Source organism: Mesitornis unicolor, unplaced genomic scaffold, assembly GCF_000695765.1.
Source record: "Mesitornis unicolor isolate BGI_N332 unplaced genomic scaffold, ASM69576v1 scaffold5475, whole genome shotgun sequence".
Classification (NCBI taxonomy): domain Eukaryota; kingdom Metazoa; phylum Chordata; class Aves; order Mesitornithiformes; family Mesitornithidae; genus Mesitornis; species Mesitornis unicolor.
The window spans coordinates 361-16,130 of NW_010187402.1; the positions used below are offsets into that span (position 1 = coordinate 361).

A 15,770-nucleotide genomic window follows, 5' to 3' on the forward strand; every position below is an offset into this window, starting at 1 on the left:
GGGGCTGCGAGCGCAGAGCGCTGTTACGGGCCCTCCCGTGCGGCCCCCTTGGTTTGAGAAGGCAGCGAGGGCGGGAAGGGCTCCTCAGGGTTCCCTCTGGGAAGTAAAACCGTCCTGGTGCCCATCAGCCTGGCGCTGACCCGACCTGCTTCTCCCTAGGTATTACCTGCAAGGAGTGTGCCGAGAGGGAAACAAGTGTCTGTTCTCACACGATTTATCTACGAGCAAATCCTCCACCATCTGCAAGTATTACCAGAAGGGACAGTGTGCCTATGGAGCACGGTGCAGGTAAAGACCTGGTTCTTCTTGAAACAGCGAATTCACGATAATCACGTGTGGTCAGCGTTAGACTGCAGGGAATCAAAGATCAAGAACAGGCAAGATACCAAAGAGAATGAAATAATAGAGTAAATGTGAGCTTTTTCACCCAGTACCAAAACCAGGTTATGGATGCAACATTGTAGTTTCATTCTTGGCTTCAGCAGTTGTTTCACGCTGTAGAAATGAAACCTTAAGTCTCACGTATGTTTTTCATCCGGTTCTTACTGCAGTAGGACATAGTAAAGACGTGCAAAAGCAGAGCCTGCAACTTCAGATGAAATGGATGCCGTTTGGCAGCATGGTTTGCTTTCCACAGAGTGAAGTGGCTGGATGCAGGCCATGTTTTGGCGGTGCTTCGCTTGCTTTTCCTGATGTAGCTCGCAGCCTCCTTCAGGCAGGTTCTAACGCATGACTTCGAGGGTTTTCAGCTCTGTCTCACAGCAAAGTGGTGTTCTTGCACTCCCCTGGGTTTGGTGGGAAAACTGAGCAGCAGCACCGTGCTTTTTCCTGAAGTCTGCTGGTTAAAAGTCCCTGAGAAATGTTGTAGTGAATACCCCCTGTTAGTTAATGTTGTTACGCTGCATCTGAGCTGTGCCACGGGGCAGCCTGTGGCTCCTTGGTGGAAAATTTCAGCTCACAGATGAGAAGCCTGTGTCTGTCCTTCACCTGACAGCAACCAGGGATGTCAGCATTGCTGTGATTGCAGTGGCTTGGTTGTAGTTCCTCTGCTGCTGGACTGTATCTCCACAGCTCTACTGGGTGTTTTGAGTCCTTTCATCTCCTGTGTGTGAATGCTGCATCCCCTGTGGTGTGGGAGTCGTGAGTGTTGCTCCTTTCAGAGGGAAACTGAGATCACGAGCTGTCACTCCCTCCTGCAGTGTTTTGATGTTGCTTCTCTAAGAAATGCTAGCAAACCTGTTAGAGCGAGTGGATGACGAAGATCTAATTTAATATGCACATGGTTGCTGTTCTTTCAGCTGTGCTGAGTGTCCCTGGAGAAGACAATACAGGTGTGCTTTCAGAGGCATGCATTTTCTGAGACTGAGAAACCTTTTAGTCTGGCTTTAGGAGAGACCGAGCAGTTCAGTCAACTTCTCAGAACGATCCTTTCACAACAAGTAGCTATGCAGTTGTATTTTGTTTAAGTATTCATTAAGGCCTCCGTGTTCTGCCACTGTGCCAGGTTCAGCCTTCATAACGCTTGTTGTCTCCTCCCCTTGGCAGGTATGACCACACCAGGCTCCCCGCCTCGGGGGCTGCAGCGGCCCCTTCGCCGCCTCCCCTCTCATCTGCAGCGCTGCACAACCCTCGGCACCACCTGGAGCACAGCGGCCCGGTGATCAGGAGCAAACTGCACGAGCCGGGCAAGCGGGAGAAGAAAACGCTCGTGCTCAGGGACCGAAGTGAGTGGGAGTGGGGCTGTGCTCAGCGGCCTTGGAGCTGGATAGGAACCGGGTGGTTTTTTTTGTTTCAGGGAATTTTTTTAAGGGTGTGTTTTTGTTTTGGTTTTAATGTTATTTGATTTTTGTTGTTGTTATTGTTGTTAAAATATTTCTGTTCCTCAGATCTCTCTGTACATTTTTTCTCAACGTGAAGGCGTTTGAAACGGTGAGAAACCTGGCTGCTTTGTGCCGGGGCGCCTGGCACGTGTGTGGGGGAGGATTGTGCCAGCCCTTGGGAACACAGGCACGGAGACTTCGTCCCTGCTGCCCACACGCCGCTCTCGCTGGCACACCAAGTGGGCCTGTTGCCCCTGTGTGAAATGAGGAGATTTTTTTTTTTTTACCCAATTTATAAACAGAAAATAGCCAAAGAAATCCTGAAATCAAACTTTTCAGTAGGTAGTTTGTGAAAATTCTTGTGGTTTGTGAGCAGAAGGGGCTTAGAGATGTGATTTCCTTGAGAAGAAACTTAAACTCCAAACTGGTGATCATTGGAAAGAAAGCACGTGGAGCTTCTTGTGTGGGTTTTGTGTATGGTTCACTGTATGCTTCTGTTTCCTAAGATCTGTGCGGCTTGAATGAAGAGAAGCAGAAGCCCAGTGCCACAAGCGACGTGGTGTGTTGCAGTGACCAAAATGACAATCTGGAGATGAAGCCTCATTCGTATTTGGAAGCTATTTGCAGTGGACTGGAAGATCCGGCAGCCGGGAGCTCCTGCGCTGACGGGGAGCAGCTGTGTCCCTATGCGGCTGCGGGAGCTTGCCACTTCGGAGATCGCTGCCTTTACCTCCACGGAGACGTGTGTGAGATCTGTGGCTTGCAAGTGCTTCACCCTTTTGACCCAGAGCAGAGGAAAGCTCACGAGATGGTAATATTAACGTGACACCAGTGGGAGATTTGCTTTGTTCAGTGCAAGATTTGGCTGCTTTGCTCTAAAATCTAAAGCTGTTGTTCCAAAGAGCTTTTGTTTTATCAGTTACCTAGGTCGAGAGAGGTTCTCCTCCCCCTCTACTCTGCCCTGGTGAGACCGCATCTGGAATATTGCGTCCAGTTCTGGGCCCCTCAGTTCAAGAAGGACAGGAACTGCTGGAGAGAGTCCAGCGTAGGGCTACAAAGATGATCAAGGGAGTGGAGCATCTCCCTTCTGAGGAGCGGCTGAGGGAGCTGGGGCTCTTTAGTTTGCAGAAGAGGAGACTGAGAGGAGACCTCATTCATGTTTATAAATAGTTGAAGGGTGAGTGTCACGAGGATGGAGCCAGGCTCTTCTCGGTGACAAACAATGATAGGACAAGGGGTAACGGACACAAGCTGGAACACAGGAGGTTCCACTTAAATTGGAGAAGAAACTTCTTCTCAGTGAGGGTGACAGAGCACTGGAACAGGCTGCCCAGAGAGGTTGTGGAGTCTCCTTCTCTGCAGACATTCAAAACCCGCCTGGACGCCTTCCTGTGTAACCTCATCTGGGTGTTCCTGCTCCGGCAGGGGGATTGGACTGGATGAGCTTTGGAGGTCCCTTCCAATCCCTAATGGTCTGGGATTCTGTGAGAAATGATTGTCAGAGTGGTCTGCTTAAGCATCTGGGGCTTAATTGGTAGTGATGGTGTAGGAAGACATTTACAGCAATTTGGGTTTTTTCCCATTTTCTTACGGGAATCTTCCCCCATAACACCCTAAAACTCTCCCAAGAGCGTGCCTGTTGCAGCTCACACGACGTCTCAGTGGTGCGCTGTGTGCAGTGGGGGACAGGAGCACTGGGTGTTCTGGGAGGCCCTTCAGGTGCCTCTTCCTCGTCCTGGCTGATTTAAAGGCAGGGTCACACAGGGACAGACTGAACAGAGCACAGCGGTTTTGGAGCTGAACTTGAAGTAGGGCGGCTGGAGGAACTGAGTGGGGAATTGGTTGGGTGAAGATGGGCTGAAGGAGCTGCTCTTTTCTCTGGCTACCAGCTTTAGGTCAGGGCTGGTCAGGTACAGGAGTTCTCAAGGCTGAGGAGGAGAAAGAGCAGCAGCGTGAGTAGTTACTGGATCCTGAGGCTCTCCAGAGTCTGGAGTAGAATCCAGGGGGATAAAAATCTCTGATTTTGCTCGGCTGCAGGAGTTCCCACCGCTCCCAGGAGCTGCTGATACCTGGCACTGCTGCTGTCAGGTGCTCAGCTCCGGGAGCAGAGGTGGGTGTAGCTGAGAGGGTGTCAGACTGCAGCTACTGATGTGGGATTACTGTGTCCTTTTTATTATTAGAATGTAAGCCTTTAGATTCATTTTATTTGTCAAGTCCTGAGAACTTTGAAAAGCAAGAGGTGGAACTGTGCAGGTAGAACCACCAGCTCACCTGGTAGTGCTGCAGATGTTGAATTGGCTCTTGGTTGTCACGGCTGGGACGCTGTGCTGGGAAACGCTGTAGGAAAGCCAGAGAGACCCCAATTCCTTAGCTAGGGTTAAGCTTAGTATCCACTGAACAAGTGTGGCCTTAATGCTAAGCAGAGTCACAGCTTGAGTGTGGCACCCATTCTGGGCCCTGAATTAGATGGGTTTAGGCGTATTCGAAGCTTTTCCTTGTGCAGTACCTGTTCATGTCTGAGATACAGAAAGGGGTAAATGAAGAGTGCTCAGGCAGTTTTACCTCTGGTACTCCTGAAGCTGCAGAGAACACTGAAAAGCTGAAATATGTGATTGAATGTAATGTTGTTAAATTATGACAACGAAGGGTAGGAATGGTGCTCTCAGTCAGCACACCTCCTTTTTCCTGTAATAGAGCCCTTTCATGGATGCTTTTGTTCTACAAGGAGCAGGCTGCTCAGTGGCCTGCAGTAACCAGTGGTGTCTCTCCGTGACAGATGTGCATGGCGACGTTCGAGCACGACATGGAGAAGGCCTTTGCCTTTCAGGCGAGCCAGGACAAAGTGTGCAGCATCTGCATGGAAGTGGTGTACGAGAAACCATCGGCCTCCGAGAGGAGGTTTGGGATCCTCTCCAACTGCAACCACACGTACTGCTTGTCCTGCATCCGGCAGTGGAGGTGTGCCAAGCAGTTTGAGAACCCAATCATCAAGTGAGTTGGTGTTAACTCGAGTCTCTTCTCTGTGGCCTGTTGTCAGTGAGAGGGGCTCTCCGGTGAAATAAAACTGGTGATGGGGGATCCCATGGCTGTAAATGCTAATGTAGCCTTTAATAAGATGTGAGTTCAGAAAATGCTGGTGAATTGTGGGGTGTTGGAGTGTAGCTGTGCAGAAATGCCCTCAAGACGAGGAGGATGCATCCTCTGGTCATGGCTGTGGTCCTGTATGGGAGGAGCTTGGCCCTTTGTACCTCAGGCCTCTCTCCTTGCCTTGGCAGAGCGCACCTGTAGGCCTTGTTAACCTGTGCCCTTCACAGTACCCTGCGTGCAGAGACAGTGACTCATTAATTATTTTTGTGTGTATGTGCTTAATTACTGGATTTTTCTCTAAACGATCGCTTACTCGAGCTAAATGTCCCACTACTCACACATTTATCCGTATCTGAGTAAACGCCTTCATTTTCTAGCGCTATAAAAACTGCATTCCAAACATGCTTCACAGATGAGAGAATTTAAAACGTCCGATCAGGGCAGTTTCCTTTTTTGAGCATCTCTGAAAACTCTCTCACGTTACAAGCACGCTGGGAAAAAGGTGGGAAACGTTTTGTGTCTTCTGCCAAAGGAGACTTTTCTGCACAACTTTCATTATAGGTTTAGTTGAATGTTAGCTCCTTGGGATGTAACCCGTATTGGAGTTGAGCTCCTGTTGGACAGGTACTGAGAGACCCTGCCTGCAGCAGGGACTGCGAGGGGTTTTTTAGAAACAGCGCCCTGGAAATCAGTCTGAGTGTGGATCAGATGCTTTAGACAGATTCTTCACGCGTGTTTTTGGCATTTCTCCGTGATGGTGAACATACCGGTCATGGCAAAGCTCACCTAAAGGAGGGACTTGGTGTAGTTCTCAAAGCACCGCCTGCTGGAGATGAGGTGTTTTATGGGACTTACGGGGAGGGGGTACTACAGCCCTTCCTAGGCTGGCTGAGGTACCTGGAGTTGTGTATTTGATTCTTGATCTGAGTTCCTCGTGTTGAAATCCATCTCGTAACACTACTGAGTGCACCACTCATCGCTGCTGGCAGAGCTCAGATCACATTTCGAAAGGCTTAGTGACCTTCTGGGGTTTTTTAGCCGCTTTGTCTTTCTGCGGCATGGAAGCGCTCCCGTAATAGTTCTGGGTTATTTCTGCATACTTGGCTTAGCAGACACCGTTTACTTCTGCGTGTTGAGGAAGTACCTGTTCCTTCTGTTCAAGTCTAGAAACAAACGCAAGGTAGCACAAGCCCTGATTGCACTGCATTGGGATATTTCAGTTGAAACTAGAGCCCGTGTGCTGTGTGTGTCTGTGAGGAGGTGTCTGGTGCTTCTGTGTGACAAAGCGTCTCCCGTTCCGCTGCAGACAGCTGTTTCTGGCTGGTTTATTGAGGACGATCACTCTCAAAGTAACAGAGCGTTGCTGTTTTGTCTCGGTGTGTTAAGGTCTTGCCCGGAGTGCCGCGTGATATCAGAGTTTGTCATTCCCAGTGCGTACTGGGTGGAAGACCAGGAGAAGAAAAACGAGCTGATCGAAGCATTCAAGCAGGGAGTGGGGTAAGTCCAGTAACCACAAGCACTGGTGGCGTTATCCCTCAGAAAGATGCTCTGAGGCTGAGTCGGTCAGTGCCTGTGTTCTTGAACTGTTCGTAGTCACAAACCTTACCAGAGAACCCTTACTCGCTGTTAACACTTTCGTTTGACTTCGTGACTGCCACAAAAGGGCCTGTCTTTATATGTAATTATAGAGCAGAAATTATTCAAACTCACAGCGCTTCGAAATGTTGAAGCTCTTTCAGTTCACTTGCCAAAATTGACTTCACGCATTTTCTGTTGAGACTGAAGTGCCTGGAGGGCTGTCGGGTACTGCGGAAAACAAACAGGGAAGGAAAATGTGATAAGTCTTTTGGACAACGGTTCACAGGGCTTTTGTAATGTCTGCTGGAGATGGAAGATACTGTGTGAGTGCATTCCTGTTATTGTCTAGTAACGCCTTGCCCGGTGCTTGGAGCTGGCAGGTAGTGTCACAGCAGCTTTGCAAAGCTGTGCTTGCCTGCAGTGTCTGCAGAGCAGGACGGTGCTGTCACTGAGCGCCGTGCTCGCCCTTTTTTACGGGGGAGCAAGCAGAGCTGTGCTCGGCTCGAGCGAGCGATGCCTACGTTGCTGCAGGTTGTGGAGCTTTATTCTGTGACGTGCACCAACCTTTTAAACGTGCACTGTGGAGAACAGAAAAAAAAGGGCCTCACTTAAATCTGCGTGTGGCTGCTGCTGCTGGCTCGTCAGCTGCTTGGGAAGCTTTCAGTTGCTGAAGTCCTGTCGTAACACAACAGAAATGCTGAAAGCAGCGCTGCTCCGTTGAATGAATCTAGCAGCTTGTCTTGTTTTATAGTCAGGCAAAATAGTTGAATGAAGTTAATCACTTGAAACAGAGGTTCTTCGGATATGGTTTGTTTTCCATGCCCTATTGCTGTCGTGGTTTTTCACTTTACTTCTCTGAACTGAGAGCAGGAGGTTGTGCTCAGAAGCCTCAGCTTTGTTCAGGTTCAAGTGGCTGTGTTCCCAGTCAGCGCGCTGCGGGGGCTCTGCAGCAGAGGCGTTGGGTAGCGTTGGAAGTTGGGCTGTGGCTCTTGACAACCTGTTGTGGAGAAGAGGATAGGAAAAGGGGTTTTGCTGACATGCTCAGCTCAGACTAATCCGTAGTGTTGTAGTAGAGTTTCTGTACCAAAGAGGTTTTTATGGCGAGATGTCTTGGCAGTCAGTTCAACAGGAGGATTTAGTACTGCATGGGATGACAAGATATTAATAAAGGGAAGTCTAAGCCAAGAGCAGGGGTCATGCTGGCACAAATCCATTCTGATTTATTTATATGCCAGTGCAGGACAGAAAGACCTAGAAATGTGGAAGTCACAGACCCCTGGTGTGCCAAACCAAGCCAGAGTCATTCCACATTTAGTGCACTGCTGGGTTGGGGAGTTTTTTTGTTATTGTTGAGCTCTCTTCTGCATTTAGTTGCTATTTGATAGACAGGAGGTTTGATAGATGTCTTGAATCAGTGCATATCAAGTCTGTAAGTTAATTGCATTTTCTCTGTAGTTTCCTCTTCAGATGTTTTCCATTGTAGATCAGTCCACCCATTCCCTCCCCCAGCCCCAAGTGCTGCTGTGCAACCTTTGCCAGGAGCACCTTTGGTGACAGCAGAGCTGATGGAAACTTAAATTAACCACGTGTTGTCACAGAACTTCCAAAGGAGCTGATGAGAGGAACTGGTTCATAATAAATGAGGTGGTAGAAAGTGCAGGGGCAGATTGCAAGAAAAACAGCAGCAGATTTGTTTCTGAACATGAAATGCACGTGTAGGATCAATGGCATTCTTTGAACATCCTTCACTTTCTATATCTTAAGATATTTTAATTTTGTTGTTGTTGCAATGCTGTTCTCATATCTATTTCTTTGTTTGCTTTTAATAATCTTTCCCATCTATTTGACTGCTATCAGTTAGGGAGCGGGAGACCAGAGCTCTGGGTGCGTTAACATTAACAGGAGCAGTACTTGAATCCCTGACTGAGGATGAGATAAGGAGCTGTGCAGTGAACTGTACCTCATCCCTACCAGCTGCAGGCAGTAACTGTCTCTTCTCTCATTAAATCAGGAAGAAGCCCTGCAAGTACTTTGAACAAGGGAAAGGCACTTGCCCGTTTGGAGGGAAGTGTCTTTACCTTCACGCTTACCCAGATGGGACGCGAGCTGAACCTGAAAAACCACGGAAGCAGCTCAGCTCCGAGGGGACTGTGCGGGTAAGGGATGCTCCCACCAACTGCAATTAGAACCATGTTTTGAGTGTAAAGCGTACTACTTGAATATGGTTCATACCATGCGTGCCTGGGAGAAGTGAAGAAAGCAGCCCTCAACGTTCCTTGAGGCAGAAGCTTGTTATTAGGGAAAGGAGAAGGTGCTTTTAAGAACAAAAAATTTATCATTGTTTATTTTTGCCAACCAGTATTTCTCATGGCAAACTTTTCTTCAGAGGAATTCTGCCGTTAAAGCTTTCACCTGCAGGATTAAAAACTCGCCTTGCTTGCCTGCATATGGCTGGCAGTAAGACCTGCTAGAATGGTTACGGCCTTCTCAAAAACAGGCCAGGGCTTGGCCATCCCCTGAATGGTCGAGGCTGGCCTGCTGGTCTAGTTTGGATGCAGTTAATACTGGCCAGTTTGACCTCACTATGTTCATACTAAAGAGTGTGTGTTGCTTTGAATTCAGCAGCAAACGGTGCTGGGTGTTAGTAAATCCTAGCACAGACCCAGCTGTTGAGTCTCAACCTTTGACTTTTATTTCTTCATTAAAAAAAGAGTGATAAGGGCAGGTACTTTGGAGCTGGGACGAGCACTGGTTCATGCTCATCCAGATCTTCTTTTATTCCAGTTCTTCAATTCTGTTCGGCTGTGGGACTTCATTGAAGACAGAGAAAGTCGGACTGTGACCAGCACAGATGATGATGAAGTTACGGAACTTGGAGAACTTTTCATGCACCTTTCTGGGGCCGATGAGGAGTCTGCTACTTCTCAATAAAAAGAACTGAAGGTGCTGTCCTCTATAGCAAGCTAGATATTTATTTAGCGATGCTTTTCCTCTCTGCAGCACAGTTAGAATGAATGTGCCCTGTGGTTTCCTTGTGCGGTCCTGGTAAAGTTTTCAGATAGTTTTTGTATGGCAACAGAAATACTAAAATATATTTAAAAAGTTCTATTGATTGCATGGAAAAAAAAATCCCACAATTCCAAAGAGGGTTTTCTCCCTCTTTGACCTAACATACGCTGTCTTGTTGAGTTGTGAGTTGAGTGGTAGTGTAATACAGCTCCTCTCTTACCATTTAAAGCTTAAGCCGTTAGAAAAATTAACTGTTGGCTCAGTCTATTATGGGTGCTTTTGGGTTCGTTTTCACTAAATCAACTACACGTGTATCTACGAAACCCCACGGGGAGTAACGGTCAGTGTAGTTTTGTCCTTCCTTAAGAAGGAGATGTCAGAACTACCCTGCTTTACCCCAGAGCAGTACCTGGCATTCAGAACCAGGTTTCCTGTATCCACACCAGCACGTGTTTCAGCAGTGGGGCCTGGCCCTTGGCGACTCCCCAAGTCCAGTTCCTGCCCTTGCTTTGAAATAACCGAAGTGCAGGAGGGCAGACGTGGCTCTTAGAGCACCCGGTGTAAAGCAAACAGCACTGGACTGGTTCACGTATTCAAGTGGAGCAATCCTGGAGTCACACTGTAAAGCTGAACTTAACTTACAACACAAACTGGACTTTGGAAACTGTACGAGAGAAAGTTACTTTCAGTGATCATTGCAACAGTAATAGTTAATCTTGTTTTCTTCAGTTTAAGTAGTTTAAATGTATTTAACTGCAAGGGAGATCTTGATTCAGGTTAAATGAAGTAGCCAAAATTAAATGAAGTAACTAAATAGTTTTCCTCTCTCCTTATGTCAGTGATCTTACAGTCTGCAACTCTACAACATAAATCATTTCAGTTGCAAAAAAACCCAGTTCATTTTAACTGTGGCTTTTCTTAGTGAACTCTGTGGCTGATTGCTTGCTTGATAGATGCTGAGGCTTTTCTGTCTCCATGTGCCTCCAGCATGGTGAGACGCCCTTCTGCGGTGCTGCCACAGGCTTAGCAGAGCCTCATTTCCACCCCCTCCCAGCAGCACTAGAGGCACAGGCAGAAGGGCGCAGACTGCCCCTGTAAGTGACACTTCAAGCCACTTTTGCCCAGGCTGTCCCCAGAGTTCTGCGGGAGGTCCCCGTGTGCCTCTCAGATGAAGGACAGCAGTGTTAAAGGCCTAGGAGATGTGAGGTGTCAGGGCACAGCTCTCCTGAGGTAACAGGATTTGAACCGTCCAATCATTTAGGTTGGAAAAGACCTTTAGGATCATGAATTTTATTTTTGTTAAAAAAGTTAATCCATGTTGGTGATGCAGAAGTTTTGAGAAAAAGTAATTTGCAATTTGATTGTGAAATCTGATAAAAGAATTTAAGTCTCTTAAGTCATTTGTATTAACTTTGCACTTTAAAAATTCAGGCTGGACACAACTGAAATGGCTGCTGAGTAATGCATCATCAAAGCACTGGAGTACAAGCAGAGCTCCCTCAAGCAGAGTCAGCCTGCAATATTAAGATAAAGAGGGGGCCAATTTAACCAATGGCTTGCAGATAATCACAGAATCCCAGAATGTCAGGAGCTGGAAGGGACCTGGAAAGCTCCCCCAGTGCAACGCCTGCCAGAGCAGGATCACCAGAGCAGTCACACAGGAACACGGCCAGGGCTTTGGGTGTCTGCACACAAGGAGACTCCACAACCTCTCTGGGCAGCCTGGGCCATGCTCCATAACCCTCACACTCACAAAGTTTGGCCTCAACCTCCTATGCTCCAAAGACCCTTGAAAGGCTGCTTGTGTGCTAAAGATGTGAGCATTTCAGACAGCTTGATTGGTGAGAACACAAATTATTTATATTGTGAAGCAAAGTGTATTTAGAGACACCTGTGCAAGAAGCCTTATCTCAGCATGGCAAATAGGGCCCTGCTTTGCTGGTTCAAACCTGGGATCGAGGTCACTGCTGTAAAGCAAACAGCAGGAGCCTTCACCTGGGATTCAAACATTTTTAAGTGGTACCAAGTCAGTGACTCCAGGATTACCCATTTCATCTGCCAGTTGGTGTTTCTGGGTCAAAACTGAAGCTGAGAAAGGTCCTGGATGAAAGTAAGACATTTCTCTAAGGGCTCCAACACAAGGAGAGCTCCAGCAGTTCCCTCAAATTGAACATAACAAGTTTTGCTCCCTGGTCTGATCTAGGAAATGTAACTTTTCCAGTTACTTCTACAGTTAATTTTTAACAAGTCAGGCCTTTTTTTGTCAGTATCTATAACCACTTACTCATCAGCTCCTATTTAAAAGTGGCTTATGAAGGCACCAGTGAAGGTCTCACTCTACTAAGTCATGTTCATGTAAGTCTTCATCACTAATTACAGAGGTGAAGGAAAATAAAGCATCACTGAGAGAGATGTAGTAATGCGAGATGAACAGTCACAAACTCTTGCCCAAACAGTTTCTAACCCAAAATACTTACAAGCCCTCAGCCTCCCTCTTGAAGCCTGGTTCTAGCTGGGCTTCTTTTTTTTCCAGAGAAAACTATTTACAGTAATAAAATAGATGAAAAAAAAGTCAATGGAGAGGATTTTTCTTTACTTTAGACAAGACATTCCTGATTTACCTTGCCCCAAGACAACATAAACCAGGTAATAATACGTTGAAATTAAAAAGATCACTCGTGTTTCAAAGCTACCCAGGGGCAACATAAAGAGGAGTTTTAATTTAAGAACAGGAAGACTTACAAACTCGGACCTTTTCAGTCCTTCACTGAGCAGCTTTCATCTGATTTGACATCAAGTGCTGCTGAAAAGAAGCCTTTTTATCAAAAATTTTATGTTTTCAAGAGAGATACAACCTGTCCTAAAGATTAGGAGTTAATGGTTTCTTCTTGCAAATCAGAGCTAAAGTAAAAGCAGCTTCCCCATTTCTCCTTTTTTTTTTCCCCTTCGCAAACTCTCTTATTAAAACAAAGGTAAAAATGAGATGGTCATGCTCAGTTATCACTCAGGGGTTAATATTCCACCCTTACAATGTTAGATGATATTCTGAGGACAAACAGTCTAGACAGATACTAATTTTTGAAGTATGTGCCTGGCTGCTGTACTTCAAGCTCCTCTCTCCCTTTTTGTAAGTGCTTTGTGGGTTATTTGCTCTCTGCCAATAAGCAGCTGAAACGGCTGTTCTCACACTATACACGGTTAGGTGTTGCACACGTAAGCTGCCAAAATCCGCAGCACAAGTGTTCTGCCTAACAAACCTGAGGCAGCAGTTGAGATTGAGGTAGCCGTGGCTGCTGACACCTTGTGTCCTCACTCAGCCCAGCACTGTGTGCAGATCCCAGTTTGTATGCACAAGACACACAGAAAACCCCAGGCTTCCATTCCACAAATGGAAACTTGGCTCCCATTCTTTCCCTGTGATCAGATTTCAACAGATGGCTATTTAAAAAAAAATAAGTTCTTAGAGTGAACCAGTTATTGTTTGTAATCTGCCGAGTCCAGCCAAGACAAAACATTCACTTCCATCTAAGTAGAAGCAGGTTCACAGAAAATAAAACGCAGAGGAAAAACGGTGCAGTTAAACAGCTCGGTGGTACCTCAGTGTGGGTAGATGCTGCTGAAAGATTATTACAGTAGAATAAAAAACTTCTCGTAAAGAATGTGATTGGAAACCTACAGATTGTCGCATCAAGTGTGTTTTTACTTGAACTGCTATTACCTATCCTAGTAACTCTTTAAAAATTACTGAGTGCCACTTTCTGCGTTTTTCGGATCTAGATGTACATGGCAACTATGACTTACTACATTAAATAATGACATAGAATCTCAGACCTAAAATTTAATTTATTTTATTAAAATAAGATAATCAGAGGAACCTTGGCTTACAATAAATGCATTTTCTCAGGAGCAATAAAAACAAAATTAAAACCCAAATCAGCAAGAAAAACTGTATACGCTCAGTTTCCTCTTGATAGTGCATCTCCTAGATGACAGCTTCAGATGGGATGAAGACTACGCTCACTTTGCAGAAGTATACGGATAATGTTAATCAGCCTTTTCTCAGCCACAAAAGCCTGTCTTTCCACACTTACCACCTCATCGGGCTGCAAGGAACAAGTCAATAGTACCAAAATAAGCTGCTTAAGTTACTGAAGATGACTGTAGCAAGACTGGCTTAGCTTCCTTCTCTGAGCAGAACAGTTCAGAATATATTCCATTCTTTTGCAAGAGTTTTTCTTCTATGTGCAAAACTATTGCAAAACTATTTTGTGTTGAATTAGCGTTTTAACTTATTTCATTGGCTTGATGAAAGCTCTTAGGCAGGAGCTGACTTCCAGAAAGTTCTTTCCTCTTCCCTCAGTCTTGCTTGCAGATACCCATCTCGGGCAAAACTCCCCCAGCTTGAAGTGGCGCATGGCACGGGGCGACCCAGGAGCACCAGAATGCATCGTCCTCCTCAAAGGCTGAGGCAGGCCGTCCTCGCTGTAAGAAATACCGACGTGGCAACAGGTTCAAATCAATCCAGAAACACTGCCAAAGAAACATCCATCGCTTCTGTGTATGGGGAAAGTAAGGCTCAAGTGCATCTATTAAAAAAATAGTAATAGATCTCTTGATTTATTGTCTGTTAACTATCCCAGTAAAAGAAACTGTAGAAAAAGGCAATGTGGAGCTGTGTCCCTGCAGGGTAAGAACTGCAGAAATCCTTAGCAGCTTGTTCTTAAAACTGGGACGCAGATAATCCTGCTGGCACTGATCCTGTACACCGAGGCATTAAAAGCACAACTTCTGTCACTTCTGTTCCTTTCCCATCACTGGGGAGAACAAGGGACGGGGAGCACAATCCTAAAACACGGGTAGTCTTGTGGATGTTAATGTGCAGGAGTTGATGTCTTCTGTGTGGGCAGCACGATGCAGAGAAGGCTCAGAAGCACTCCGGTTGATTTTGGGTAAAGAGTGTTGCAACAATTCAATGGACGACAGTATCTGAGGGGAACACACAGCAAACGAAAAGGTGTCTTGTTAGAGCTTGTCTTTTTAATCTTTCACCTTCATTTGTCATGGCTTTAAGCGAATCTTTAAGAGCAACAACACACTACGTGGAGGCACTGAAAACAACACTAGGAATATGTCATACTGTGAGGAGTCTGAGTTTCAGAGGATGGGAGGATGCTTTCCATGAGCTCACAGACATTAGCATCAATTAACAAGCAGCTGTGCAATTCTCCAACAGAGTAACAGGGAAACAGAACTGCATCTTCCACCTAGCAGTCTGTGTAGAAAACGTTTAGAAATAACTTCTTAAACAACTAAAGTTAAAATTGATTGTAAGAGCAGGAAGCTATTTTTAAAAAATCAGCTGATATTTAATTCCAGATATTTAATGAGCACAGGAAAGTACCTTCATCATCCTCAGTGACAGGAAAAGGTACAGTATCCTTCGTAAAAATACCAAAAATCGCTACATGAATTGAAACCCCTCAGTGGGCTTTGTTGGCTTGTTCATAGATATGGAGAAGGAAAAGTGGAGTGGTTCTTACTTCCCTCAAACCTACACTACAATAAAATGTAAATACAAAGACAGATTGGATTTTTAGTTGGGTTTTTTTTTTTGCTTCTCTCTAAAATGGGTCAGCTGTTGAAAGCAACTTGCTCTAGCATTAGTCTAACGCTGCTTCAATCTGCATGCATAATTCTTTTTAATGACCTCTACAGGAACTATGTGCAAACAGAATTAGAAACCGCCTAAGGGAGCTGGGTTGTGAAAGGTGCACATATGAATAAACACAAATTACGAAGCAGGCTACGCTTTATACAACCCAAAACTTACATCTGTGTAGAATTGTTTGTGTGCTAGTGGCTACTCATAAAATACTCTGAAACTTATATGCAGAAAACAGACATACTTGTGGAAAGAGAGGTCGTTCTTCCCTAACTTTCTTCAGACAATCTGCCACAAGCCTCTTCATTGCTTTGGGGCAGTTCTTGTACAGTTTACTGAGGTCTGGAGAAGCATACCCTCGGCCAACCATGAAAATAATCTGAAAAAGAACAAGCAAGTAGCAGAAAACCAAAGTTGTAGAAGTTGTTTCACTGTTTGATAGCTTTAGTGTCCCAGAGTGGTTAAACATGAGAACAAAAGGCAACACACACCAGCAGAGTCTTCTAGATTTGTCCAAATCAGTTAACCAAAACGATGGCCCTGGGTTTTTTGTGTAACATAGGCCAGGATGAAATCAGAGCGACACTGTAGTTTGTAATGCTCAACAAAAGTGA

The 15,770-nt window shown here is 45.8% G+C and overlaps 2 protein-coding genes across 3 annotated transcripts in view; one reads left to right on the top strand and one right to left on the bottom strand.

The window, feature by feature from the left end:
• Positions 1 to 9,612, top strand: part of MKRN2 (makorin ring finger protein 2) — a 9,926-nt gene extending 314 nt beyond the window's left edge. The window contains exons 2-8 of the mRNA XM_010185421.1: positions 160 to 288; positions 1,546 to 1,724; positions 2,327 to 2,631; positions 4,597 to 4,811; positions 6,294 to 6,404; positions 8,497 to 8,641; positions 9,270 to 9,612. Of these exons, the coding sequence (XP_010183723.1) occupies positions 160 to 288; positions 1,546 to 1,724; positions 2,327 to 2,631; positions 4,597 to 4,811; positions 6,294 to 6,404; positions 8,497 to 8,641; positions 9,270 to 9,416 (1,231 nt within the window). The 3' untranslated portion in view covers positions 9,417 to 9,612. The remainder of the gene's footprint in view (positions 1 to 159; positions 289 to 1,545; positions 1,725 to 2,326; positions 2,632 to 4,596; positions 4,812 to 6,293; positions 6,405 to 8,496; positions 8,642 to 9,269) is intronic.
• A 3,720-nt stretch (positions 9,613 to 13,332) lies between these two features.
• RAF1 (Raf-1 proto-oncogene, serine/threonine kinase) overlaps positions 13,333 to 15,770 on the bottom strand; it is a 28,298-nt gene continuing 25,860 nt past the window's right edge. For both annotated transcript variants that reach the window (XM_010185423.1, XM_010185422.1), the window contains 2 exons: positions 15,401 to 15,535; positions 13,333 to 14,480 (listed from right to left, as the gene is read on the bottom strand). In XM_010185423.1, coding sequence (XP_010183725.1) covers positions 14,340 to 14,480; positions 15,401 to 15,535 — 276 coding nt within the window. In that variant the 3' untranslated portion in view covers positions 13,333 to 14,339. The remainder of the gene's footprint in view (positions 14,481 to 15,400; positions 15,536 to 15,770) is intronic.